Source organism: Plecotus auritus (assembly GCF_963455305.1).
Source record: "Plecotus auritus genome assembly, chromosome: 6".
NCBI classification, from domain to species: domain Eukaryota; kingdom Metazoa; phylum Chordata; class Mammalia; order Chiroptera; family Vespertilionidae; genus Plecotus; species Plecotus auritus.
Window position 1 is genome coordinate 100,353,023 of NC_137773.1, and position 25,697 is coordinate 100,378,719.

Here is a 25,697-nt window from a genome sequence, read left to right on the forward strand (position 1 = left end):
GGGGGGGGGAGGCTAAGGGCCTGTCACTGTCATCCCCAAAGGGGATGGGGACTGTCCCAGGGGAGCAGGAATAGATACCTCCCTCCACCCCACCCACCCCAGTTGCCATGTCTGCTTTGTCAGGTCACAGTCTCTGGATTAGACCAGGACTCTCAGGACAGGCTTCTGAAATGCTCAGGGTTGGGGGGGCGGGGGGTGAGGTAGGGGAAGGAGCCCCTTCCCCCCTTCGCCCAGCTCCCCATCCTGCTCCATTACCCATGCCACAGGCCCACAGAGCCCTGGTAGCCTGAGGGCTGAGCAGAGCTGAGGAGACACACAAAAGACACAAACACAGGAGGAAAGCCACACAACACGTGGACGCAATGCTGGAATGGTGGACAAAGGCAAGCTGACCACAACCCCCAGACACGCACGGGCCCACCCTGCCCCACGGCAACCTCTCACACACTGCCACACCGTAGGCGGAGACACACATTCATGCTGACAAGCGCAGCAGCACTCACGAGCCAGTGCCCTCACGCTGTCCCCAGAGCCCCTTACCTGGCCAAGCACAGTGCTCCTCGGGTGGAGCAGCCCCCAGCCCAGGGGAGGGCAGCAGGCAGGGGCGGGGGAAGGAGCCCCGGAGAGTCAGGCCAAGCTGCCACTAATCCGGGCGGGGAGAGGGGGGGCACCCACGTCAGAGCGGGGACTGCCGGGTGGAGGGCATCTGAGGACATCCCCTCCCACACACGCGGCCGTCTGGGCACCTAGCCCTATTTCCCCAGCCCCTCCATCCTTCAGACAGCTGAGGCAGGCCTCCCCCCACCCCACCCCCCACCCTCGTGGCAACGCCTGGGGCGGGGGCATGGGGGAGGGGGAATACAGGGCAAATTCTCCCAGGACCTGGGAGGAGGGGAGAGGAAGGGAAGTGTGGAGATGCTTTTGGAGCCTGAAGGAAGCTCTGCAGCAGATGCCCCGCGTCCCCTCTCACCCACCCACCCACTTCCCTGACCTAATTCCTCTTCTCAGTCCTGGCCTCCCCACTGTCCCTTCCCCTCCCCCCAACCTCCCCTCAGGGCGATCTAACCACCTGGCAGAGAAAGCTACTTCGTTCTGCCCTGCTCAGGACCTCTGACCTAGCTGACTTCAACTCTGGGCAGAGGGCATCCTCCTCCAGCCCGGCTTCTGCCCCCCTATCCAACTACTGGGCATACTAGTCCCTGATGCTGGATGGCAACTAGGGGCGAAGGCCTGAGTGCTCATCTCTTCAACCTTCTCAAGGGTGGGGCAGTGCCAGCCAGGGCTGCCCAGCTCAACTCCTGGGCCAGGGTTGTGTTGAAACGAGGGGCTACTACGCTGCCACCACTGAGAGTGGCAGCAAAAAATACAGCAGTGGGGGCCAGTGCACATAGAGGCCAGAGTCGGGGAAGGGGGACCAGGACATGGAGGGGCTGCAGGCGGAGAGCCACTGAGAGGCAGGGAGACTTAGGAGCCAAATGCAAGGTGCAGGGAAGGTGGGCACAGATGTGCCCAGCAGGGAGTCCGGCGGCACATCTGTGCTTCAGGCCAGCCCTAATCCTGCTGGGAGGCAGTGGGCACACTGATGGATAATGGGGCCAGGCCAGAGAGGGTAAGGGCACCCATGCAGAGGGAGGCAGTGCTGGCAGATGCCTCGCGATCCTCAGAGGGAACAGGCAGGCTCTGAAGGGAGTCCAGCCCACACCCAATGCCCCAGTCTCAGGAGCACTTGCGTGCTTGGCCAGAAATGCCCCAGAACCTGGAATTCTCTTCAACTCTCCCCTCTGGCCCCAAGATGTCTTGGAACCCATACAACTGCCTCAGCCATTTGCCAAACATGTGTCATAGAGACCTGCCATTTTCAAGGTTCTGTGATGGGCACCAAGGAGACGCAGGGCACAAAGACGAGAGCAAGGCCATCCCGCCCTCCAGGTGCGGATGCTCCGTCAGTGCATTTGCCCCTTTACCAGCAGGCCCTGTGCTGAGAACCAGCGGTGACCACCTGAGTCAGGTGTGGGAATGACTACAAGGCACTCCGAGTCCCACCCTGGGGAAGTCAGGGGAGCTTCTCGGAGGAGGAGACACCCAAGCTCAGACACGGGAGAATAAGTGGGCCTTCCCGTGCATGACGATATTTCACTTCGGCTAAACCACCATTTGTTCCTGGCTGGGATACAAAAGTGGGTAGGATGCCAGTCTGTTCTTTATGAAGTTACAATGCAGTCGGGGAGAAAATACAATGAGCTCAAGGCAAAAATAGAAGTCAGCACAAGAACAGAGATGGTGTGGTCTGGATGAGCACTCCACCCCAAGGGGGTGCCTAGAGGGCTTCCTGGGGGAGGGGAAGTCTGAGTGCGCTTCAAAGGGCAAATAGCAATAGTGAGTGGGGTGCAGGAGGAAGAGCATGTCAGGAGACCAGCATGGAGCCACGTGACAGTCCAGGTTGACAGAGGTGGAGAACACAATGCAATTTGAGTGTAAGGGAATCCAGCTGGGAAGGGAGAGCGATGGGGACACCAGCACAGTCCACAGCATTCTGTGCCCAGGACAGGGTGAGCAGGCCAGAGATCAGGAGGCTTAGGAGCTCAAGAAGGGATTCCCAAGTCAGGGGAGGCTTCTCAGAAAAAGCAGGTCTTGAAGGACGGTCATGACAGGCTGGGAAAGAAAGACTGCTGGGCCAGAGATTCACTCAGCAGGAGCAAAGGTCTGGAGACTGATGCTGGAATGAGTGGGAGGTGCTCAGGAGACAGAAATAGGAGTGGCATGGCCAAAGGCTGGAGCTGTGGGGCTACGGGCTGGCAAAGAGGCTGCAAGGTAAGGTGGGGATCATGGACCTGAGACAGCATCACCGTCACCCCAGGGGCCCAAGTGACTCTGCTGCTCACACTAAGGCCCCATCCTAGGAATGAAGGCAGGTGAAGCCCCGCTCCCATGAGAGCTCCCTCACCACCGCCCCCCCCATCCCAGGCCTCCCCCAGCTCACCTTCCCTTGGAGTTTTTGCTTCATTTTGCTCTAGTCATCACATGATCCTCTGTTCTGTTCTCTCAGTTCAGAGGTGGGTGTGGGTCCTGCCATTCCACTCTACCAAAGCCACTTCTAGGCAGGTTTGCATCAGGAGATGCGACCCCCACCCATGGGTAGCACAATCGCGGACAAGTCGCTTCACCTCTCTGAGTCTCAGTTTTTCCATCTGTAAAATGAGTACAACCTACTACCTCAGACTTGTTGGGAAGATTCATGGAAATCCTCTCTGTCAAGTGCCCAGCGCAAGATCAGGTGCACACGAATGTCTGATACATCCTAGTCTCCTTCTTGCCTCCTAAGCAAGAAACATCTCACTTACTTTAGTCATGCACAGCACAGTGTGTGAGTACACTGACTTTGGAGCCAGACTGCCTGCTTCAAAGCCCAATTCTGCCACTTACTGTGTGACCTCAGACAAATTACCTGCCCTCTCATGCCTGGTTTCCCTTTTGTAAAATGGAGATTACAATAATAGTATATACCTCATGAGATTGCTGTGAGGATTAAATTAATATGTCAGGGGCTTAGAGCAGCACCTGCTGAGGTGGTCACATTCCCGGTGCTAGCCATTATTAGACTTTGCATCCCCAGTATCTGGCAACATGCCTGGTACCTGGTAGATACTTAATAAAGATGTTTTGAATGAATAAATGAAGAGATAAGTCAACACTATGATGCAAGGGTATGCCAAGATAGGATGTCACCGAACACCGAGATGTGAGGAGCTAACCTCCACCCCCATGCCACTCCCACAGATTAAGTGCCTCCCCCAAATAAAACCCGGATAATCCCACACCAAGAGTTAATCCACACTCCTCAGATCACTCTCGGTTACCACCCCTGCACCCCTCTTTCCACCCAACACTCTCACCAACCTCTTTGCTTAATCAAAAGAGATAAGGAAAAGCAGGTGTAGGCTGGGAGAGGGGAGCAGCCTTGGGACACTGCAGTGAGACCAGCTTCGGGGGCAAGAGAGGGCAAAGCCTGACTGGCTGTCCCAGGGTTAGGGGAGGGGATGGAGTGGAGCCAGCCTAGGCACAGAGCCTGAGTCGGGGACAACACTGGCGATTCCATGTGGATGGGGCAGGCTGAGGACCAATGACCTGAGCAGCAGGGAGCAGTAGGGAGAGCCATCAAAGGCCAGGCCAGAGTTCCACATGGCCCCTCCAGCCAACCAGCTGCCAGGCCCTTGCAGGGCACATCTCTGGCCAGCCTCTCTCTGAGCCCCACCCTCCTTGACCTGGAAACTGGGGGCAGCCCAGACCCTGGCAGCTGCTGCCCTCTAGTGTCCACCCTGCAAAGGTGCAATGCTCCCAATGTTGACTGTTGACAGAAACTCAATGCCACCTAGGTGCCCCTGAAGGAAGTCAGCCTCCCCAAGCCCATGAAGGAAGTCAGACTCCCCAGGTGTATTCCGTGCACAGCTCCAGCTAATCCCTACGGGAACATCGTGCTGCCCAAGCCGCCTTCAGACCCACGCTCCCACTGGTTTCTCCACCTGCCATCCAGTGCACCTTCGAGTCAAGGCCAAGCCCACCTCCACCTGACGGCAGTCTCCTTAGGCTCTGACCTCTCAGGGCTAGTCCCCCACTCTCCCAAATGTGTGCTCAAGGGTCTCCAAGAGCTTTCTGTGACAGCACTTGCCACATCACAGTTCTTTATCAATGGTTGTCTCCCACAGAAAGACTGGGCCCCTCTGGCCATCCTTTAGCCCTCATCCTAACCAGTGGTCGGCAAACTCATTAGTCAACAGAGCTAAATATTAACAGTACAACGATTGAAATTTCTTTTGAGAGCCAAACTTTTTAAACTTAAACTTTTTCTAACGCCACTTCTTCAAAATAGACTCGCCCAGGCCGTGGTATTTTGTGGAAGAGCCACACTCAAGGGGCCAAAGAGCCGCATGTGGCTCGTGAGCCGCAGTTTGCCGACCATGGTCCTAAGCTGTTTAATAATGTATGCTATGCAGACTGGGGATACAAACCAGGAGAAACAGGACATTGTTACATATTTATTTATCAAATCTTGCACAAACCTGACCTCATTCACCAACACAAAACACACAACCAGGACACACACACGAGGCCTTGGAAAAGGCTGTCAAGTACTTTGAAGGACAGGAAGGAATGAACACAACTGGATGGGCTTTGGTTTCGTTTGCAGGGGTCTGGGGAGGGCTCTGGTCCCCTCCCTGCGAAGGTAGAGGAATGAGAAAGACTATAAATAGAACCCTGGGCCCAGCTGGCTTTGGTACATTTCAGGTCATCCCTGTGCATGGCCCCAGCAGCAACTGCCGCCAACAGCAGGAGTCAGGAGGGCAGAGCCTGGGCAGCTGGTGCAGGCAGGCCCTACATGCAGCCAGAGGGCCCCTTCAAACAGCCCCCGGCGCCCTGTAGAGCACGAGGTAAAACTGGGCTGGCTCTGCAGACCCTAGCTGCCCATGTCTGAGGGCACAGTCTTTTTCCTTGTCCGCACCTTCAGGGAGCGCGAGGTGCCCTGTGGGAGAGAGAGCAGGCACACCATGAGGGCCAGGCTGAAGCACCAGGGCAGCCCACCTCCCTCTTGTCTTTTTGCCACTGACCTCTCGCACCAGCGGTTTCTTCTTGATCGTACGCAGGCTCTGGCTGCGGCTCAGAGGCTTGTCTCGGGGCCGGGGTGGCGGCTGGGGGACTGCTTCTGTATCTGACCAACACTCATCCTCAGTGTCAGTGTCCTGCAGGCCCCCTGCTCGGTACCCTGTGTGGAGAAGAGGGAGGCCGAGGGGGCAACATTGGGCATTTACAGTCTGAAGGCCTGGGCTGAGCCCTGGGGGAAGCCAGCCTTCTTGGGACATCTCTGAGTCCCTCTGCCCACTCACCGATGGGTGGCCTGTGGCGGGGCATCTGGTCCTCCAAGTAGAGGGGGTCCTGGTAGTTGGGGCCGTGGGTGTCGGGAATGGAGCGCAGGTCCTGCATGGAGAAGCTACGCAGCCTTCCAGCCAGTGCATCCTGACTCTGCAAGGAAAGGGGAGGGGCAGGTCACCTGAGGGAGTGCCAGGGCTCCTAGCAGGAAAGGGCCTTAGCCAGGCAGCCACCCAGGGAAACCAAGGCTGGTCAGAAGGTAATCACTGGGGCAAAGGCCTCAGTACTGAAAGCGACTCGACAACCTTCTAGTCCCAGGTCTTTGTGTCACCACCAGGAAACTAAAGCGCAGAGAGCAGGAGCAGCTGCTCACGGTCAGTGTCAGAGCCAGGAAGTGTGAACTTCCAGCTCCATGCTCTGCCAACACCTGTCACCTCTCACCCCTGTTCCCTGGTATGGACAGCTGTTACCTCTGGGCTCACGGACAGAAAGCTGAACTTGCCCAAAAGGCACCGGGGGTGGGAGTGGGGGTCTGATGGAGGGCTGGGCCCCAGGGCACCTTGGCGGCAGCCTGCACAGCGGCTGTTGCGGCAATGTTGAGGCCCCGTTTCCCAAAGCTGAGCATCGTTTCGTAGCTGCGCTCCTTGGCCTGCACAATGTAGGTGTCGATCTCCTACGGACCAGGGCACAGAGAGCTCAGAGGACAGTCCCAGTCACTTTTCCTCTGCAGACCTGCAGAAGTCTCTGAGCACCACATCTCCCAGCCCACCCCCACCCACAGTGGGCCGGCAACCACACCAAGAGCACTCAGTCCCACACCGCAATGAGCAGCCATGCTCCAGCCTCCCCCTCACATTCCCAAACCAACTCCCAGCTGATTTTCACTCTCTCAAGGCCACTCAGGTGTTCCCCCATTGTATTATCCCAGAAGAGGAAGCAGGCTAGGCTCTGTCAAGGTCCCACAGACCAGGATTGGAACCTAGGTGTCCCCCAGGGTCCTGAATTCTGAGTCCAGGGCCCTTTCCCTCACACCCACCCCTATGCTTCATCCCTGCTCCCCCTGGGGTACCTTCTCATGGCGGGACAAGGATGGGTGGACAAACTTTCGGTAAAGCAGGCTGGCTCCTTTGGTGTGGGGCGAGAGCAGCCAGAGCACGAAGGCCATCTTGATCTCGTAGTAGAAAGGGAACCTGTCACAGCACAGGGGGACAAGGTCAGCCACAGGGCCAGTTCGAGGGTGGGACATCCCCTCCCACCGCCCACGAGCCCCTGCACCCATACCAGGAAATGAAGATGTCTGAGAAGGCCTCCACCGCCATGAAGAGTGCAAAGACGATCCAATACATCATCCACCGGACCTGGGGGGAGGGGGCGGGCGGGGGGAGGGGGGGCGGTCAGAGGCTAGTGCCTGAGCCTGCAGAGCCAACTCACTGTCCTGGGCTGATCCAGCCCTCGGATGCCAGAGAGCCCGTCCTGCTGCATTCCCCTGGCACCTGGATGGCCCTAGAGAGATGCCTCTGAGAAACTGCCACTCATTCCTGTACCAGCCCCAGCGGGCTTCACCCACAAGTTTCTACACAGGCACCTCAATAGCACCTCCCCACCTCCATCCACACTCACTCTGCTCAGGATCTGTCAGCCATGTATGCCCCTGGAGGAGGGGGAGGCCAGTTCAGACTCTCCCCACCCCCCCAAGTCCTACCATACCCCCCACCAAGGCTGTCATCCCATCCCACCTGAGCCAACCGCCACACTCACATATTCACGAATGTTCTTAGTCTTCACAGCCTTATAGGAAGCATAAGCTGGGTACAGCATCCCAAACACCAGCCTGGAAGAGCAGCCGAAAAAGCAGAGGGGGGATGTGAGGGGTGCCATGCCCTGCCCTGCCCTGCCCCCCCACCCCAATAGGTGGCCACCTCCCCCACGGGTTCAAGGTGACAGTGCCTACCCTGTTCTTCCCGCTTGGCTTGCACAACCTGCATCTGAGTCAGTGCCCTGGAGGCCACCTCCCCACCCTGCTGTTTACAAACACCCCAAACACCTGTCCAGGCCTGCACAGTAGCCCATGAGTGCATGGTACAGACAGCCACTGAACAAGGTGGGCTGGAGGCAGGCTTCTGAGACCACCTCTCCTCCCTTGGACATGCAATCAGGCCCAGGGCCACCCGACCTGACACTGCCAGGCTGCAGATGGATATTCAAGCCAGGTACTGAAGTACTGAAAGGTGATGAGTAGGACAGAGTAGGGAAGTGAGGCGCGGGGGAGGGGGGGTGAGTCATGTGACTGCTCAGATGGGAAGCAGGCACCTGGATTCTCCTCCCACCACATGCCACAACACCTGGTGTTGCCAAGGGGCTTAGGGCCAGCCTGTGGTCTCCCAGCCTGGGCACCAGTCTGCAGTGTGTGAGTGCAGGAGGGGTCGCCATCACCCAAGGAGGCTTTGGGGGCCAAGGCGACAAGCCCGCGGTGCCCGAGGCCGCGTGCAGGCCCGCAGATCCGTTAACCATTGCGGTGAGTGTTGGGGGAGGGGGGTTGGTGTGACGGCGCTCGGAAAGACCCCTTTCCCACCCAACATTCCCAGGTGCCCCCCAGGGGCGGGCTGGCCCCCGGGGAGAGCGGCCATACTCACACCACCAGGCGGCAGATCATCCAGGACACCATCCTGCAGCCTCAGGTGCCAAGGGAGCCCCACAGGAAGGCGCCCAGCCAGACGCTCACGCAGGTCTGGAAGGGGGAGATCTGCGGAGGTGCGGGAGCCAGGCGGGCTCTCGGACTGCCCCTGGCGGAGGCGGACCGGCCGGCGGGGCGGGGAGGCCGGGCCCCGAGGAGCCACTCGGAGCCGGAGGGCGCGCTCCTACGCAACGCCCGCGGCCGGGCAGTTACGGCGACGACCCGCACTTCCAGCCGCGGAGAACCAGGAGCGCGGCCCCCGGCGGGTCGCAGCCCTCGGCGTGTGTGGGTGGCCTCGCTAGTGCGAGCCTCCGGGTCCCTGGGCCGCAGGCGCCCGCAACAGCTCGGGGCGGAGTTTGCAACTCACTTGAAAGTTGCACGGAACCGGGATCTGCCCAACCCCAGGCCTCCGCGCACGGCGCAAGCGCGGAGCGGCCTGAAGGGGCGGGGCGAGGTCAGGGGGCGCGGCCTGCACTTTAAAGGGCGGTGACCCTATGACTTGCGGGTGGAGCCCCTAGGTTGAGCAGCTTCCCGAATCGGGAAGGTTGGGGGATGGGAAGCGACGACAAAATGGTGGGGCGGGTGGCGGGGGCGCGGGTTCGGGGGAGGAGGAGGTTTGGACTTCAGAGTTTCGGGGCTCATCACTGGCTCCCCCCTTGGCCTTGTCTTCCCCTCTGTAAAATGCGAACAGGCTCGAGATGGGTGCAGGAGGCTTGTCAAGAGCCTGCAAATCCGGGTCTTACTTCACTGGGACAAGAGCTCAGGATGGCCTCAAAGATGCCGAGCTGACTAGAGGGAAAGTGGGGAGGAAATGGCACAGGGGCCCCAGGGACTCGTCACCCCCACCCGCCTCCCGGGGAAGAGCGGGCTGGGGGAGCTGACTTCTGTCTGCGTGCTTTGCCAGAGCCCAGCGCTGGGCAGGCTGGCGGTGAGGGATTCTGGGCAGAGTCCCCAGCCCCCATGCCTTCACCAGAAGTTCGAAATTCCACCTCTTCCTCTGAGCCAAGAATACAAACATCCCTGGGAGCTTAATAATATCACCGATTGCCATTTTGTAGTGCATTTTTGTATGTAGAGTCTTGATCTTTACAAAGATCCTTTTTTAAAACAACAGCCATCCTCTGACGGCAGATGGGTAAATGTTTGGCTTGATCAGGCTCATACAGATGGCTTTGGGAGGGGACAGGGAATGAAGGCGCTGCTCTGGGAGGGAGGTGTATGCCTGGAAGAAGGTGAAAGGCTCAAAAGAGAAGGCAAACTCCGCTGCTTCTACAACTTTCCACATGGGGTTACACTGGCTGTACCTCTCCTGCTTAGCAGCCTTCCTTCCCCCTCTGCACAGCACCCTCCCACACTGCAGCGTCCCCTCTGCCTCAGGGCTGAGCTGAGGGACAGCAGAGCTGCGGGGGTGGGAAATGGGCAGCTATTACTTTTTATTAGAGCCACATTTAACCCCACCACCCCCTCGAAAGGATGAAATAGGTAATGATGGGGGCCAGGGAAAGTAGGCTACTTGGGAATAAATCAATAAAAATATATTGTGATTATACTTAATTATTATCATCATTTTTATTGGTGTTGCTGGGAGTGAGAGCGAACCGTGAAACCGGCCCACAGGAGAAGCTCCCCTGAGGCCCTGCTGCCTCCTGCGCCTAACCACCCCCTCACCCTGGGCCTAGCTCCCACGCTGCACTGGAGGAATAAGAAATGCCAAGGGCTGGTATCTCATCATCCATCTCTAGGCAGAGTCCTTGGAGAAGAACTGACTCAATAGGGGGCTGGCTCAGGAGGAGTGCGGTGAGGGTGGGGTTGCAGAAGAGGGAAGAGGTGTCCATGCTTGGGGAGGTAAGGGTGCCTGGCTGACTGCGCACATGTGAATCTCAGGTTCTCTGGTACCTGTGGAGCAACAGCCTTCTCCCACCAGCTGTCTTCCAGAGTCTCACATGTGACCTCAGCATCACAGGCTTCTCTCTACCCCCATTTGCTGGGGAGGAGCTCCCCTGTGCCCACTCTAAGCCCCGCCAGCTGGGATGGTCTCTCACAGGGAGACTCCTGGTCCCAATGACTGTGCTTGGGAAGTCTAAGGGACAAGATGTGAGAAGTCTGCTGCTGAGAGCAGGGCTCCGCATGGAGGGGCCTGAGGCTGGCAGCTGGGGGATGTCACCTTCCTCAGCTTTGGCAGAGTAAGTGGACTCTGCCTCTCACGGCCTTTGGTCCTGAGCTGTTGACACAATCACCCAGTTACACTGGGTTGCTAAGCAGCTCTCTGGACACACAGATGACCCCCAGGGCAGGTGTAGAGAGAAGGGCTTTCAGGGAGAAAAGTGTCTCCATCTTTGGGAGGAGCCCTGGGGGCTCGGGGGGAATGACCGCCAGAGTGATGTTTACCTTCCTACTGGGCAACAGAGTGCCAACGGGTCTGGGAGACTCAGTGCACTCTGCCTGGCAACCTGTCCTTGCACAACATGAGGGCCCGTTCCCCATATGAAAATTCTGGACAAGCATTCCCTGGACTGTGTGGCTGGGGGACGTTAGGGGTGCCTCCTAAGCCAGAAGCACATGAATGTAGTTTGAGGAGGTGGAAACCCACACAGAGATTCCCCGTTGTAAGGAGTGGTCAGGGGCAGGGTTGGCTGGGCCTCTGAGGCTACAGGTAAATGTAGGGCACAGGGGCCTTGAGACCAAGGATATCAGTTCTCTCCAAAAGGCACACTTCTCCTCCCACAAAGCAGCATCTCTGAGCCACCTGGGTCTTATACAGTCCTACAGGCCAATAAAATTATACTTCTGTGGCGGACACACTCTTTGAAGGGCCTTGCATATATTAATAGACTATACACTGAGTGGCCAGATTATTATGATCACTGAACGCATAATAATCTGGCCACTCAATATATATATTAGAGGCCTGGTGCATGAATTCGTGCATGGGTGGGGTCCGGCCAGCCTGGCCAGTGGGAGGGGACATGGGCAGTTGACCGGCCTGCCTGCTGGTCGAACTCCTGGTCGAAGGAACAATTTGCATATTAGCCTTTTATTATATAGGATATACACTGAGTGGCCAGATTATTATGCGTTCAGAGATCATAATAATCTGGCCACTCAGTGTATATTGAAAGCATTTACATTTCACACAAACCCTGTCAGGTAGGTATTATGACTATCGCTATTTTACAGATAAGGAGACAAATACAAATAGGCTAAGTGACGTGGTTGAGGTCACCCAGCTGGTAAGTGGCCGAATCAGGATTGGACAAAGTCAGGTTTATGTTCTGTGTTGCAGAAGCAGCTCAGGCTCCAGGAACCCAGCCCACTTGCTTGAAATCTTGCACCCAGGGCAGAGAGTGGCAGTGATGACAGACATTTGCCCCGAGGGAGTGGGGAGGGAAGGGACCGCTGAGCTTGTTTAAGGTCATGTTGGTTGGAATTCACCTGACAGAGGGATAGACTCCCGTGACCCCAAGACTGTGATCTCCAGGAAAGAACACTCGGGCCATGAGTTAGCCCCAGGTGGTGGAGACTGGTCACACTCACCCAGCACCGGAGTGTCATCACCATGAGCTCCTGACCCCAGCACCAGCAGACCGGGGGTGCCCACTCACTCATCAGAGGGAAGGGAGCAGGGAAGAACAGGGTCTGAAAGCTGACACCGGCCCCTGCGAGCAGGAGGGACAGACAACATGCTATGTTCTTGATGAAACAGCTGCTGCTGACCGTTGCCACTGGACACCTGAAAGCTGGCAATGGGGTGGGAACTTTTTATTTGAAGCACTTGAATTATAGCATTGCCCCAAGTACCCCCTGCCCTGGGCATCCTGCCACCAGAAGCCCCTCCCCGTGCCTCCCCCAGCACCTCCTACCATCAATCCCCATCACACTGCCTCACAGCTCTCTCTCCAGCACACAGCAGGGGGCAGCAGAAGCTTGGCTCCCAGGTGCCACTCCACAGGGCAGGCCCTCAAACCTCTACCACCCAGTTTGCCCTGAAAGGCAGTGCCCCTGGGGTGTGCATCTGTGGCCTGGAGGGGTGCCAGAGCCCCCAAGATGCTCTCCAGCCTGGCTCTACTCCTGGAACCTGCCCAGATGACTGGAGTGCTTGCAGGGTCCCTGGCCTGGCCAGCTCTGGGTCCTAGACAAAGGATCCTTCACATCTCAGGGTCCACATCACAAAGGAGGGGCTGAACCTGGGGGCAGGGTGGGTGTCCGAGGCTGGGGCAGCTACAGGAAAGAAAAGCAGGAAGGCTTTTGTCTGGGTAGTCTGCCCTCCATGGTGACAGGGTCAGAGAAGAAAACTCCCGTGAGAAAAGAGCCAGCACTGGGAGGGAAGAAGTCAGGGTTTGCTAGGGTTGTTGTTAGAGCTTTGGGCAAAGGGGATTTGCCCCCAGGAGGTCAAGCTGGTGCCCAGAGGGGCACCACCATTCCCATCCTTATCAGCCGGAGGGTGGGCACACCAGCGATGAGCAGAGGAGGACGGTCCTGTGCCCTCTCCAAGAAGAGAGGAGGTAATGGAGGTGGGCCGGGTTCCTTTGGCAGGGCTGGATCTGCATGTGTGCACAGGGAAACAGGGGTGTGGACAGGTGTGTGTGCGTGTGGCTGAGGGTGTGGGCCAGACCCCACATGTACATGCAGGAGGAGGGGAGGGTGGGTGAGTGTACCCGCAGTAGAAAGGATGTCATTGTGGCTGCAATGTGGGGCATGAGCAGGTTAAACAGACCCCTGGAGCACCAACAGGAGAGACCAGAGGGTCAGAAGGATCAGCCTAAGACCCTCCCTCCCAGCACCCCTCCTCCTCCCCAGGCCAGAGCTTGTGGAAGACAGCAGATCCAGCGGGGCCTGCAGATGGGGTATGGGATCCACAGGTGTCCACAGATGGGAGGGTCCCAGTAACTGGCTTGCCAGGTGCATATACAAGTCCTCATGCTAATTACGATAATGATCGGCTCCCGGGGCCAGTCCTTGTGGTGCCCGTGTTCACCAGGAGTGTGTGTGTGCATGATGTTAGCTACATGTGTCTTCACACAGCCAGGCACCCACGCTGCTCACACAGAGGCTCCCCCTCAGTCTCCAATCCAGAGGCCTCAGCACCCCGCTAGGCACTAAGATCCACCACTACGTGTCGGTACACAAGCGTCTGTCCCTTGAAGCTGGGGGCCAGGAGCAGCTGGGCATCCCCAGCAAGCATGTAGCAGAAGGCCCTAGGGGCCTGCACAGCCAGCTCCTGGAACCGCACAAACTTCTCCCGCCCCTCATCCCACTGGTAAATCTGGGTGAAGGAGAAGTCGCTGCCCAGTGCCAGGTAGCGGCGGCCACCCACAAGGAAGGGCTGCAGGGCCATCGAGCCGCGGGAGGGCAGGGCCTGCACCTCTGAGAAGCGGGTGCCCTCCCAGCGCAGGATCTTGGAGTCCCCTATGTAGCGGCTGAGGCACAGGTAGCTGTCACGCCCAGCACGGAAGTGTTTCACAGCCTGGGCATCAGGCACCTGAGTCACCTCACCCTGGGCCACAAACTGCTTCTGGGTGCGACTCCACTGATAGATGACCGGTGCCTGGGAGCTACTGGACACAATCAGCCGAGGCTTGCCCTCGCCATCCACAAACTCCAGGTCGGTATCACGGTGCCAGGCGTGCAGGGCCTGGTGGGAGTAGAAGCCATTCTGGTGCCAGCGGTAGAGGCTGGTGGCACCCGCCTTGGAGCTGTCAGCCACGGCAAAGTACCAGTCACCATCGATGCGAAAGGCCTCCAGGTCGTTGGGCTTGCGCACACGCTGCGGGTCGATGTCCTGCAGCTTGGTGAAGCGCGTGGTGTTGGGGTCCCAGTGGTAAATGTAAGAACCACCAAACAGCTGGGCCACCACCACGTACAGCTGGCTGTCCACCACCATGGGCTTGCAATGCACGGCCGAGGGGGCTGCCAGGACACAGGAAAGCAGCGTCAGGCAACACAGGTAGCTTCGTGCCTGTGTCCAACCTCAGAAAAGAGGGTCAGTCCCCACCGACCCTGGGCCAAGGCCAAGTCCCTCTGCTACAGCAGTCCCTCCCCCTGAAGTTCCTCTAATCGACTCACAGCTAACACAATTTAGTGTCAGCATCACCCTCCATCCACCCTTGACCCCCGGGTTCAAATATATACTAACACGGAGCACAAAACAGGTGTTCCTAGATATTGATGGGCTGTTTAACCATAGTGTCAATTATTGAATTTATATTGTGTATAGTCACTGTGCTAAGTATGAACACTCTGAAATGCACCCAATTGATCACTCTGAAATGCACCCTATTATTTTGCCATTTCACACAGAAAGAAACTGAGGCTCACTGTCTGACTTGTCCAAAGCCACCCGCTGGCAAGAGGCCAGACTGGGGAAGGAGGGGGAGTTTGAACTCATCCATAGCTCAAGAACATTCTCCCAAGAACTCCCACTTTTTTGAAAGGCTTTTGTGTATGAGCACAAATGTACTTGTGCTCAACCAGACTGATTCAACCCCTTCCCAGGCACCCAAAGCATATGGGCCACGCTCCCCACCTGTCCTGGTGTTTCAAGTCATCGCTTTCACCCACTCTCCTTTCCCCCATCACTCCACCTCTCCCCAAGGGAAGCCCAGGCTGAGCCTCAGGCTCTGGCAGTTACTGAGTCCCTCTTGCAGCCTTAGTCTGCCCACCCAGCTCCTGGTGATTGCCCAGCTCCTGACCACCTACTCCTGAGCCACCACAGCTCTGACTCTCCTTGCCCAAACTCCCTCAAGCACCTCAAATGCCAGCTGGCCAAAACTGAGTTCCACATCTACCCCTAAACCTGCTCCTCCCCCTCCTTCTGTGTTCTTGATGTCAATTTGTGGTTTCACCTAGTCACCCCAACCAGAAACCTGGGAGCCATTCCCCAACACTTCCTTGTTCCTCATTCACCCACACCTGATCAATTCCCAAGTTCTGTCAACACTCCTTTCTGCTTTCTAGTACAATTTGTGTAAGATTAGTGTTATTTCTTCCTTAAGTGTTTGCTAGGATTCACCAGGGAGACCATTTTGATCTTGTGTTGGGGGGAGGTGTTTTATTGTTGTTTTCTATAATGACTGCAAGTTCTTTCATAGATATAGGGCAATTTAAATTTTCTGTTTCCTCTTGTGTCAGTTCAATCCTCTTTTCTATAATCCTCAGTTAAATATAACTGAGACACCGCTGCTGCCTCAGTCCAGGCTCCAGCTGATCCCCCTACTGGTCTGCCCACATGTTTTGTCCCATGCCTAGCCATTCTCCACAATGCTCACAGAGAGTTGTCTAAAATATAGATTGGATTGGCTCACACATTTTCTAAAAGCTTGTCAATGACCTTGTCTTCATCTCTCTCGGGACTGCCACTGTCCACCTTGAACCTTATGCTGCAGTCATATAAGCTGCTTATATCAGCCTGCACTCACACAATAAGCTGTTGCACACCTTGACTTTGCTTATGCTCTTCCCTCTACCAGAACATCCTTCCCATATTTTTTCTCCTAGTTTAGTCTCCCTCAGCATTCTAGACTCAGTTTAAACTCAGTATCTCCTCCTTTTTAGTTCATTGGCACTACCCACTTACTTAAGCCAGAAAACTGGGCATCACCTCTGACTCCTCCCTCTCCCTCGTCCTTCAAAACTCAGTGTAGGCATCCCCTCCACCAGGAAGCATTCCTTGATTGCCCAGGGTAAGCCTGTCCTTTGTGTTCCCAATGCATGGTGTTTATATCTTCCTCTTAGCACCGGCATATTATATGGATATTATCTGTGTATGTATCAGCCTCCCTCCAAAGACTAGAACATTCTTATGAGCCGAGGCCATGTCTCATGTATCCCTCTCCCTAGCAGTGGTTCTCAACCTTTCTAATGCCGCGACCCTTTAATACAGTTCCTCGTGTTGTGGTGACCCCCAACCATAAAATTATTTTCGTTGCTACTTCATAACTGTAATTTTGCTACTGTTAATGAATCGTAATGTAAATATCTGTGTTTTCCGATGGTCTTAGGCGACCCTGCTACTGTGGGTCACGACCCACAGGTTGAGAACCGCTGCTGTAGAGCCTAAGACTACCAGAAAACACAGATATTTACATTACGATTCATTAACAGTAGCAAAATTACAGTTATGAAGTAGCAACGAAAATAATTTTATGGTTGGGGGTCACCACAACACGAGGAACTGTATTAAAGGGTCGCGGCATTAGAAAGGTTGAGAACCACTGCCCTATAGGAACTCAATGGAGAAGAACAATGGAGCCTCCCACCCCCACCTCCGCTCTCCCTAGCTGGGGCCAGCACAGCCAGGCTGGGCACAGGTACCTGGGATTCTGTCATAATCTCGAAGTTGCCGTTCAACATAGTCCCACTTGAGGACAGTGCAAGCGCTGGCACCTGGCTGGGCCAGAGCCACGTAGAGGTCGCTGGAGTAAAAGAAGGGCTCAGCTGACACTGCTGGGAAGGACAGGGTCTGGTACAGCACAAAGTCTGCAGGGATTGGGGTGGGGAAGAGTAAGAGTTTGTTGGATGATAAGGGTTGCATAGTGAGCAAGGCAGGGGGTTGGGGGTTCAGGTGATGCCTGTGGAGCTCCCTTGGGGAGGCGCAGCCTGAGGCCAGAGGCAGGGGAACCTCCTACCTGTGGTGATGCAGTCAAACTCCCGCAGTGGCAAATCCTGCACTTTGTGCTCTTGAAAGCGGGGCGGGCTTGCGCAATAGATGGGGGCCACCGTGGTGTTGGTGTGTGCCAGCCACTCCACCAGCCATTTCACCTTGCAATCACAGTTGAGCGAATTGCCCCGCAGGTCCCTGATCATGAGGGTGATGGAGGGAACAAAGCGAGCACAGGCTCTCAGCTGCTCAGCCCCCCTCTCCCCCCACCGCCCCCCGCAAACCAAGCCCTCCTAGCTTCTCAAGGCTTTATGATCTTCCCAATGCTGGCTCCCACACCACTCCCTCCCAGGACGTGCCCCTCTGTGGCACTGTCAGAAGAGCTAGGACTCAGGCCTTACAAGTCACTCAGGATGTCCAGGGGCCGAAAGATGTCTCTAGGCAGTGTCTGCAGGTTATTGTTGGCCAGTGAGCTGCAAGAGAGACCCGTGGGTCACCTGAAGATGGTGACTGAGGCCAAAGACCACAAGAGAGAGAGATGGGTGTGGGGGAGGGGGGGGGCTGTGGTCCGATGAATGAATGTATGTGTGGGATGTACTCACAGGTGTGTTAAAGACTTGAGTCCTCGGAAAGTAAACTTGGATAGTGCCCAGATGTCGTTGTTCTCAATGAAGCTGGAGGAAATAGAATAGTCTCAGCCATCACTCAGGATCCCCAGCCCCCACCCACCACCGCCACCTATTTCCCTACACCGTGCCTAGATGCCAGCCCATGGCCCTCAGACAGGCTTTTATTCCTAATGTGGAGACATGAAGCCTGTGGTGACAAGGCATCCAGGTAGGACGATTCAGGCAGAGGGATAGATGAAGTGACCTCTGCTCTGCTCGGTCCTGCAGTCAGCGGATTCAAGGGCTCTCAATGCCCCCAGCCTTCCTTGTTCAACCTCCCTTCTGAGCCCACCCAAGCCCTTCCTGTCCTCCCTTCGACTCTCCATTTCCCCTTCCTTCCCACACACAGGTACTGCAGGTGCGACAGTCCTGTGAAGGCGTTGTCTCCGATCAGCGTAAACTTGTTCGAATTGAGTAACCTGGAGAGACAAAGGCAGAGTTAGAGCTTCCAAGGGTGTGCCTGCTGCCTCACCTCAAGGCCTGGCTGCCCTGCCTCCCACCCTCGGGACCCCAGCAGAGAACCCCAGAGCAGCCTAGGCAGCAAGACCAGGCAGGAGCTGTTCTGATCCCAGAAACTCCCAGGGTCCCTGAAGGCTCTCGGGGTAAAAACGGTCAGGGCAGATCTTTCCTGGCAAGCTGGGTCTACCCCACGGCCTCTCTGCTCTGTGTCCCACTCTCACCCAGGCTCTGTCCAGTCCCTCTAGAGCCGATGATGAGAAGGAGGTGGGGCAACTCTAGTGTACTCTCTCATGTGACTAGGGCTTCATGTAAACAACCCTTTTAGAATTCCAGGCTCTCTAGTCTTCCCTCAGTTCAGCTCCCAGCTCTTTCTTCAAATCCTAGGGTCACCTGTCTCTAAGATGACCCTTCTCCCCTGCAGTGTTCGCCCTCTGGCACCCACCCAATTTATTGCACCCAGTTCCTTTAAGTCTCTAAAGGAGGCAAGTCCATTCCTAACTGGGCCCTAAATACCCATATCTTGGCTTTTGTATGCAATCCTCTCCCTCCTCCCCAACCACTGCTCCTCCACCCTTCTGACACCAGGCGGCTCCACCTCTTGTGGCATGTCCATCAGGGCAAAAGTAGGGACGCCTGCATCTTAATTTCCAAAGGCTACTCACATGGGCTCTCCCCAGTCCAGAATCTGTCTGTTCCCTTCCACAGCCCCTCCCCAAGCCTCCCCCACCTCCCACAAGGCCCTGTCCATACAGAAACTGCAGCAGCGGCAGGTGGGAAAATGATCCGTCCTGGATCTCCGAGAAGGCAGCATTCACCAGCGTCCTGCAGGGGACACCTGAGTCAGTCCTCCACCTGAGGCCGTCTTCCCCTTCTCACTGCCTGCCTTCTTCATTACCTCCCCTACTGCCCCCCTGAGCACCAATGGCCCCAGGCTTAGCTCCCCTCAGCCAAAAGAAGGTTCCATTTGCCACACTTCCATGATCGTCCAAACACCCACAGTGTGCTGGGTGCTCTTGAGCCATGAGGCCCTCAAATGGGAATAGGGATTAGCATCCTGCTCTCAAGGACCACACAGCCGATCTGGTCCAGGAGGCCACTGCTGCAAGTGACAGTCTGACTGGCTGGGTGCAGAGTGGCTGGTGAGACCAGTGACAGGCATCTGCCCCGTGCCAGGGTGCAGTGTGGGTGTATCTCCCTCCCACCCTCCCCTGCTGTTCCCCCCCCCTCCCCGCCCCAGAAGCCTTTCTGCCCTTGATGTTACAATCCCAGGCAAGGGCCCACATGCTGGGGTAAGCAACCCCCCACCCTCCAAGTCCAGAGCCCTGCACACAGTAGGTCTCATTGATGCTGCTGGTGGTGATGATTCATTCTTGGCCACGAAGTCCTGTTTTCCCCAGCCATGGCTGCTGAGCCTGCGTGACTGCAGAAGTTCCTGCCTGGCTGATACCTTGAGTCTCCGGTCCTGAGGTTACCCTGGAATCCTTCTGGTCCCCACACTCCGCAGAGGGGGAATGGGGTTCTCCCTATCCACTCCCAGAGTGGTCCTTGCCATCCTCCCCTTCTTGGCTCACCACCCCCTGGGCCAGGGCTGGGCACTCACAGAGAGATGACCTCGGCCGGCAGATTCCTGGGCACTGCCTTAGAGTCCACGCAGAAGGCCGTGTCCCTGGTGCAAGAGCAGCTGGGTGGACAGGGGGGCGTTTTGGGGGGCCTCTTGGCACTGACTTGCAGCATCAGGCAGAATCCAAGCGCGGACAGCGCCAGCAGCCTGAGCCCGGAGCCCCGCCTGATGCGCAGCCCCGCCATGCTGCCTGCAAGCTCTGCCTCCGGCCACCGGCTGCTCTGCCCCTCCGCTCTCTGCCACCCTGCGGGCTGGCACCACCTGGCCACCGGCAGCCCCTGCTGCAGCGAAGGGCCGGGCTGCCGCTGCGGTGAGCGGACTGCCCCAGCCCTGCTCGCTCCAGAGAATCAACTCGGATTGATACGCGGAGAGCGGATCTGAAGGCGCTGTGGTGGCCGCGGACTGCGGCGGCGGCGGCGGGGGCGCGCAGGGCGGAGGGGGAGTCCCGGCTGGGAGTAGCCAAAGAAGGGAGTGGTTGCAGCCCTGGCTGCTTTGTGCTGCATACCCTGCTGGCTCTCTCTGGGCCATCTGCTTGTGTCTGGTACCCAGAGCGTCAGTGCGCCAGGGCATGCGTGCGAGGTGTCCATGTATATATCCTAGGATTGCATGACTGTGCGTGTGCGCACACCTGTCTCTGCAGGCACGTGCACGGATCCCCTTGGGAGCATTTCCGCATAGGGAACCGTGTGCCTCTGTGTTGCCGGTGTATGCCTTGACCCTCTGTGGCACATCCTCTCATCAGATTCATGGGCATGTCATAGGTGACAGGCGTGTGTTGTGTTCACAGGAGTTCCACGGCTCATGCACAGAAAGTGCCTTTGTGTCTGTGTGAGCTGAAGGGGAATGTCGTCACTGGGGCTGGCGTGGGAATGTGTGGAATTCTGAAACATTTCTCACTACACAACCACGGCCTGTTGGAGCTGGGAGACTCTTGGAAGTTTTCCAGTCCAGACCTTTGTTTAACAAATGAGGAAACTGAGGCCGAAACCAGAGGAAAGTGTGTTGTGTTCTCTACTTACTTAACCCTCTCCACCTTTCGAGATAGCTGCTATGAATCCCCTTTTACAGATAAAGAAAGTGAGGCGCATAGTACCAGAAGAAGAACACGACAGAGCAGGGCTTTAACCGGTTCTGCCCAGCTCCAGAGTTCACAGTCACTCTTCCATTCCAGGTGTGGTCCAGGCGGCCCGAGAACATTTCAGGGGCTGTTTGAGGTCAAAACAATTTTCCTACTAATGTTAAGACATTACTTGCCCTTTTCACCTTCATGCTCTCCCAAAGTGCCCTGGAGTTTTCCAAAGATACTGATGTATCTTCTACTAAGCCAGAAATGAAAGAAATTTATAAAAATGTAAAACAATGACACTCTTCTCTCTCTCTCTCTCTCTCTCTCTCTCTCTCTATATATATATATATATATATATATATATATATATATATATATATTTATGTATATATATACTATATATACACATATACATATATTGCTTTATAAAATGGTTAATTTCATTTAAAAATTTATTTATGTTATAACATATAATGGATTTATTATTGCTATTTTAATTTAATTCATTAATAAATGTTTTTAAATGTCTTAGTAAATATCAATATGGTAAGTATCCATACATATAATCCACATATACAAATGCTCTTTGGTGTTCTCAATACTTTTAAAGAGTGTTAAGGGATCCCGAAACCAAAATAATTGAGAACTGCTGCTCTATACCATGGTACCGCTCAGGGGTGTGTGTACGTGCTGATGTTGGGGGTGACTGTCCCAAGAACTCCCAGGTATAGGACAAGGGGAGCCTGAAAGTCAGGTGGCTGGGCTCCCAGTCTGCTCTTTCCACATCAGATCACTGGGTTTAAGATGCTTCCCCGGCTGTCCCCAGCCTCTGCCAGCAGGGGATTGTCTGGGCTGAGCTTAAGTCCATGCCAGGGATGCCCCTGCCCTTTGATGCCCACTTGCCACTGCTTGTCCAGCTGCCCATGCTGCCCTCCCCATGCCAGCTCTGGGAAGACAAGCATTGGGGGTGGGGAGGATGGCTGGGGCAGCTGGGCAACCACCCCTGCTTGTCCCTGGCACGGCTCTGCCCAGGACACAAAGAGCAGAGTGAATCCTGTTCTGCCCCTGCAGCTGAGCGGCTGGAAGGAGGGGAAAGGGAGACACACACACAAAGAGTGGCTACCATGGGGCTCTCCACTCTCACCGCCCTCGGAGGCTTTAACCCAGAGACACACAGAAAGGGGGAGGCTGGGTCCTGCTCTTATCTAGTGAGAAGAGGTTCCCTGGGAGGTAAAGATAATGGTAATCATGACAATTGGATTTTCCCACCATGATGTCATTGTATTCTCACACCAGCTTGGAGAGGGGGACAGGACAGGCGTACTAGTCCCATTTCACAGATGAACACTCTAAAGCACTGGTTCTCAACCTTTCTAATGCCACGACCCTTTAAATATCTGTGTTTTCCGATGGTCTTAGGCTCTACAGCGATCCACAGGTTGAGAACCGCTAGCAGGGTCACCTAAGACCATCGGAAAACACAGATATTTACATTACGATTCATAACAGTAGCAAAATTACAGTTATGAAGTAGCAACGAAAATAATTTTATGGTTGGGGGTCACCACAACATGAGGAACTGTATTAAAGGGTCATGGCATTAGAAAGGTTGAGAACCACTGCTCTAAAGTCTAGGAAGGCAGAACATCTCATTCAGGGTCTGAGAGCTGGTCAGTGGGCACTGAGACCTTCACATACTGAAGGAATGAACTACTGACCTCTTGCCAGGAACCCCCTCATGTTTGGTGAGAACAGTCTTATCATTGACTATGGCTGCGTGCCTGCTCCTTGCTTGCCCTGCAGCAGGTACAAGGAAGCTTCAGGAACACTGGATCTCAGGGCTGGTCACATGGCTGGCAGCCAGGTTGGGAGATAAAGTCACCCACTTAGCTGATGAGAACATCGGTGTACAGCTGGTGACAACAACAGTGCGTGCTAAGGGGCAAGTGAATGTGCAGCGGGGAGGCTGGGAGGTTTCGGAGGAGGAGTGAGGCACCATGGGCTGCGGCGGTGAGGTCACAGCGTGGGTGCCATTGCTTCTTGCTTGGCCTTTTAGGGTGGGCGGTATTCAGAGAGTTGGAGAGGCATTGAGGGTGAGCTTTCCAGGAGGGAGAAACAGCCTAAGGAAAGGCCAAGAGATGAGAAGGTCACAGCAGATGGCTGGGGGGGGGGGGGTGGCGAGGGAAAGCTATGCCCCGCTAAAGGTCCCTCCCTCCTTCCTTCTCCAAGGTTCCCAAGACCTCCATCCAGTTGGTGCCAGCATCTGAACTTGCCTCATGAAACTGGAGGGCATCTTTCCTTACCAACCTCCAAACAGGCAAAAATAAATAACCAAGAGAGAGAAAAAGAAGGAAAAATCTGTAAAGCTTATGTGAAGTACAGCCTGAGGGCAGCCTGCAGGGGAGACTTGAGGCCCCAAGAGCAGAGGCTTCTCTCCAAGAAAGAGCCCTGGTTCCCTGATCCAGAGATAATAGCAAGCCCTACACACAGCACCGGCTCAGAACAAGCCCCAAAGCTGGGCTAGGCAGCCCCCAGAGATGCCCACAGGGACCCCAAGATGCTTGCAGTTATCCTTGGCTCTTCCGCTGGCCGCTGCCCACCTGGCATCAGCCCAGTATGTATGAGTCGGCCCATCAATCCCGGTGTTGCCAGGACAACTGGGGATGGGAGCAGGGGCCCTGGGGGTGGGCAGGGGTGGGCACTGCAGGCAGCTGTCTCCTGCATCTGGCACCTGCACACAGCTGAGGCCTCACACAGTCGAGAGGATCCTCCCCGCTCCCCTCAGACCCCCTCCCCCTCTTTCTTGCCTCCTAGGACACTTGCTGCTAGAGGCTTAGGCAAATATTTAAAGGAGTAGTTGGGGGGTGAGGAGGGTGGTGGGAGCAAACATTTCCTTCCTTCTCTCTTCCTCCTACCCCAGCTTCTCAGGGGCTCTCAGCTCAGATGCCATGCTGTTGTGCAACCTGGAGGCTAAAGGCCCCCGAGGGGAAGTGGAGGCCCTTGTGGGGACAAGCAACCTGCCAGGGCTGGAGAGTTGGGAGTCTGCTCATGATCAAACAGCAGGGCCAAGTGTGAGGAAGCCCCCAGGCAAAGGTCAGAAATTGGGGTGAACTATTGGAGTTGCATTACAAGGAAGATAAGGGAGTGAGACCAAGAGAGGAGCAAGGTGTGGGCTCAGACTTACACACTCATGAAAGTTTAGAGGTGAAGGCGCCTTAGGGCGCCCCTGGTCCAACCAGCAGAGGGCAACCTGAGAGAAAGGATGCCAATGTTAGGTCTGATCAAAGAATCAAATCGATACCCCCTCCCCTGGGAACCAACCTTTAGGCTACTTCACAATGGACATTCCACTTGCTTAGAACACATTCCACTTGCTAAGACCATTACCTCTCCCCTCTGGAGTTTCCCAGAATCTGGACCTGCACAGAGAATTCTCAGCCCAGAAAAAGCCTACCTAGAGCTCTTTAAAAACCTCTGACTCCCAGTCTTTGGTGGCTGGCACCATTCTGGGGCTCAGCCCATCTGGTATCCCAGTGACCTAATAAATTCATAATTCTTTACCCCTTTTGGCCTTGTTTGTTCCTCCTTTGGTGACCCTAATAGCTGCCATTAGTAGACTTGATTTAGCACAATGAAGCAACAGAGCTGGCTTTGGGGAAAGAATAGGAAACAAGAGATAAAGAAAGATAGACAAGGAAGGTCCACAAAGTGAATTCCATTTGAGTGAGAAATGTTCTCAGGGCAGATTTAGGATCAGAAGATATAAAAAGAGTGCAGGGAGGAAGGGTGATGGCAGCACCAAGCAAGTGGGCTGATGCAAGGATGAGGAGATTGAGTCCATCAGTCACCATACCCATCCCTGTATACGCCTGTCTGGGCTCAAGAAGGCAGTGTCAGGCATAGAATCTGCTGTCAAAAGCCTTCAGCTGGATCTATGACAATGGCTCGCCATTCACTTGACACAGAAGACCCCACTAAATCACGCAAATCAAAAGGTTCACATCTCCATGATCACCTATTTCTTAATCCTCACCTGAAGATACATTTTTATTGGTTCTAGCTAGAGAGGAAAGGAGAGGGGGAGAGGGGGTGGAGGGAGGAGAAAGAGAGAGAGGGGGAGAGAGAGAGAGAGAGAGAGAGAGAGAGAGAGAGAGAGAGATCAATCCATCATACATGCCCCGACTAGGATCAAACCTGAAACCTAGGTATGTGCTCCGACCGGGAATCGAACCCGCAACCTTTTTGGTGTATGGGATGATGCTCCCACCAACTGAGCCACCCGGCCAGGGATTCATGTTCACTTTTAAAATGTTCACGAAACTACTCCCACCACCAAGAAGGGTATGAATATCCAAAAAGCCATCAAGTATCTGAAGGATGTCACTTGACAGAAGCAGTGTGTGCCATTCTGTGGTTACAATGTTGGAGTAGGTAGGTGTGCCCAATCCAAACAGTGGGGCTGGACACAGGGTCAGTGGCCCAAAAGGAGTACTGAATTTTTATTGCACAAGCTTAAAAATGAAGAGAGTTATGTTGAACCACAGGGTTTCGAAGTAGATTCTCTGGTCATTGAGCACATCCAGATGAACAAAGCCCCCAAGAGGGGGTGCAGACATCACAGAGCTCTTGGGCAGAGGAACCCCTAGGTGAGCTCCCCCTCCCACAGTGAGATGAGCTTACTGGAAAAGAGCAGTTGTCCCTGAACTGCAAGAGAAGGTTGTACAGAATAAAAAAAGACATCCTGGAAGAAA

The 25,697-nt window shown here is 55.4% G+C and overlaps 2 protein-coding genes across 2 annotated transcripts; both read right to left on the reverse strand.

Annotated features, from left to right (window-relative positions):
* Positions 1-4,955: 4,955 nt before the first annotated feature.
* Positions 4,956-8,933, reverse strand: REEP4 (receptor accessory protein 4). The gene is made up of 8 exons (XM_080673203.1): positions 8,496-8,933; positions 7,621-7,693; positions 7,144-7,220; positions 6,932-7,052; positions 6,422-6,535; positions 5,880-6,015; positions 5,604-5,758; positions 4,956-5,518 (listed from the first exon to the last, which is right to left on the reverse strand). The coding sequence occupies exons 1-8, from the start codon at positions 8,525-8,527 to the stop codon at positions 5,453-5,455; spliced, it is 774 nt and encodes a 257-aa protein (XP_080529329.1). The 5' UTR covers positions 8,528-8,933; the 3' UTR covers positions 4,956-5,452.
* A 3,345-nt stretch (positions 8,934-12,278) lies between these two features.
* On the reverse strand, positions 12,279-20,602 carry LGI3 (leucine rich repeat LGI family member 3). Its single transcript, XM_080676153.1, has 8 exons — positions 19,860-20,602; positions 19,010-19,081; positions 18,148-18,219; positions 17,735-17,806; positions 17,534-17,605; positions 17,161-17,330; positions 16,847-17,011; positions 12,279-14,443 (listed from the first exon to the last, which is right to left on the reverse strand). Exons 1-8 carry the CDS (start codon positions 20,063-20,065, stop codon positions 13,626-13,628), a joined length of 1,647 nt encoding a protein of 548 aa, XP_080532279.1. The 5' UTR covers positions 20,066-20,602; the 3' UTR covers positions 12,279-13,625.
* Between the last annotated feature and the right edge of the window lie 5,095 nt (positions 20,603-25,697).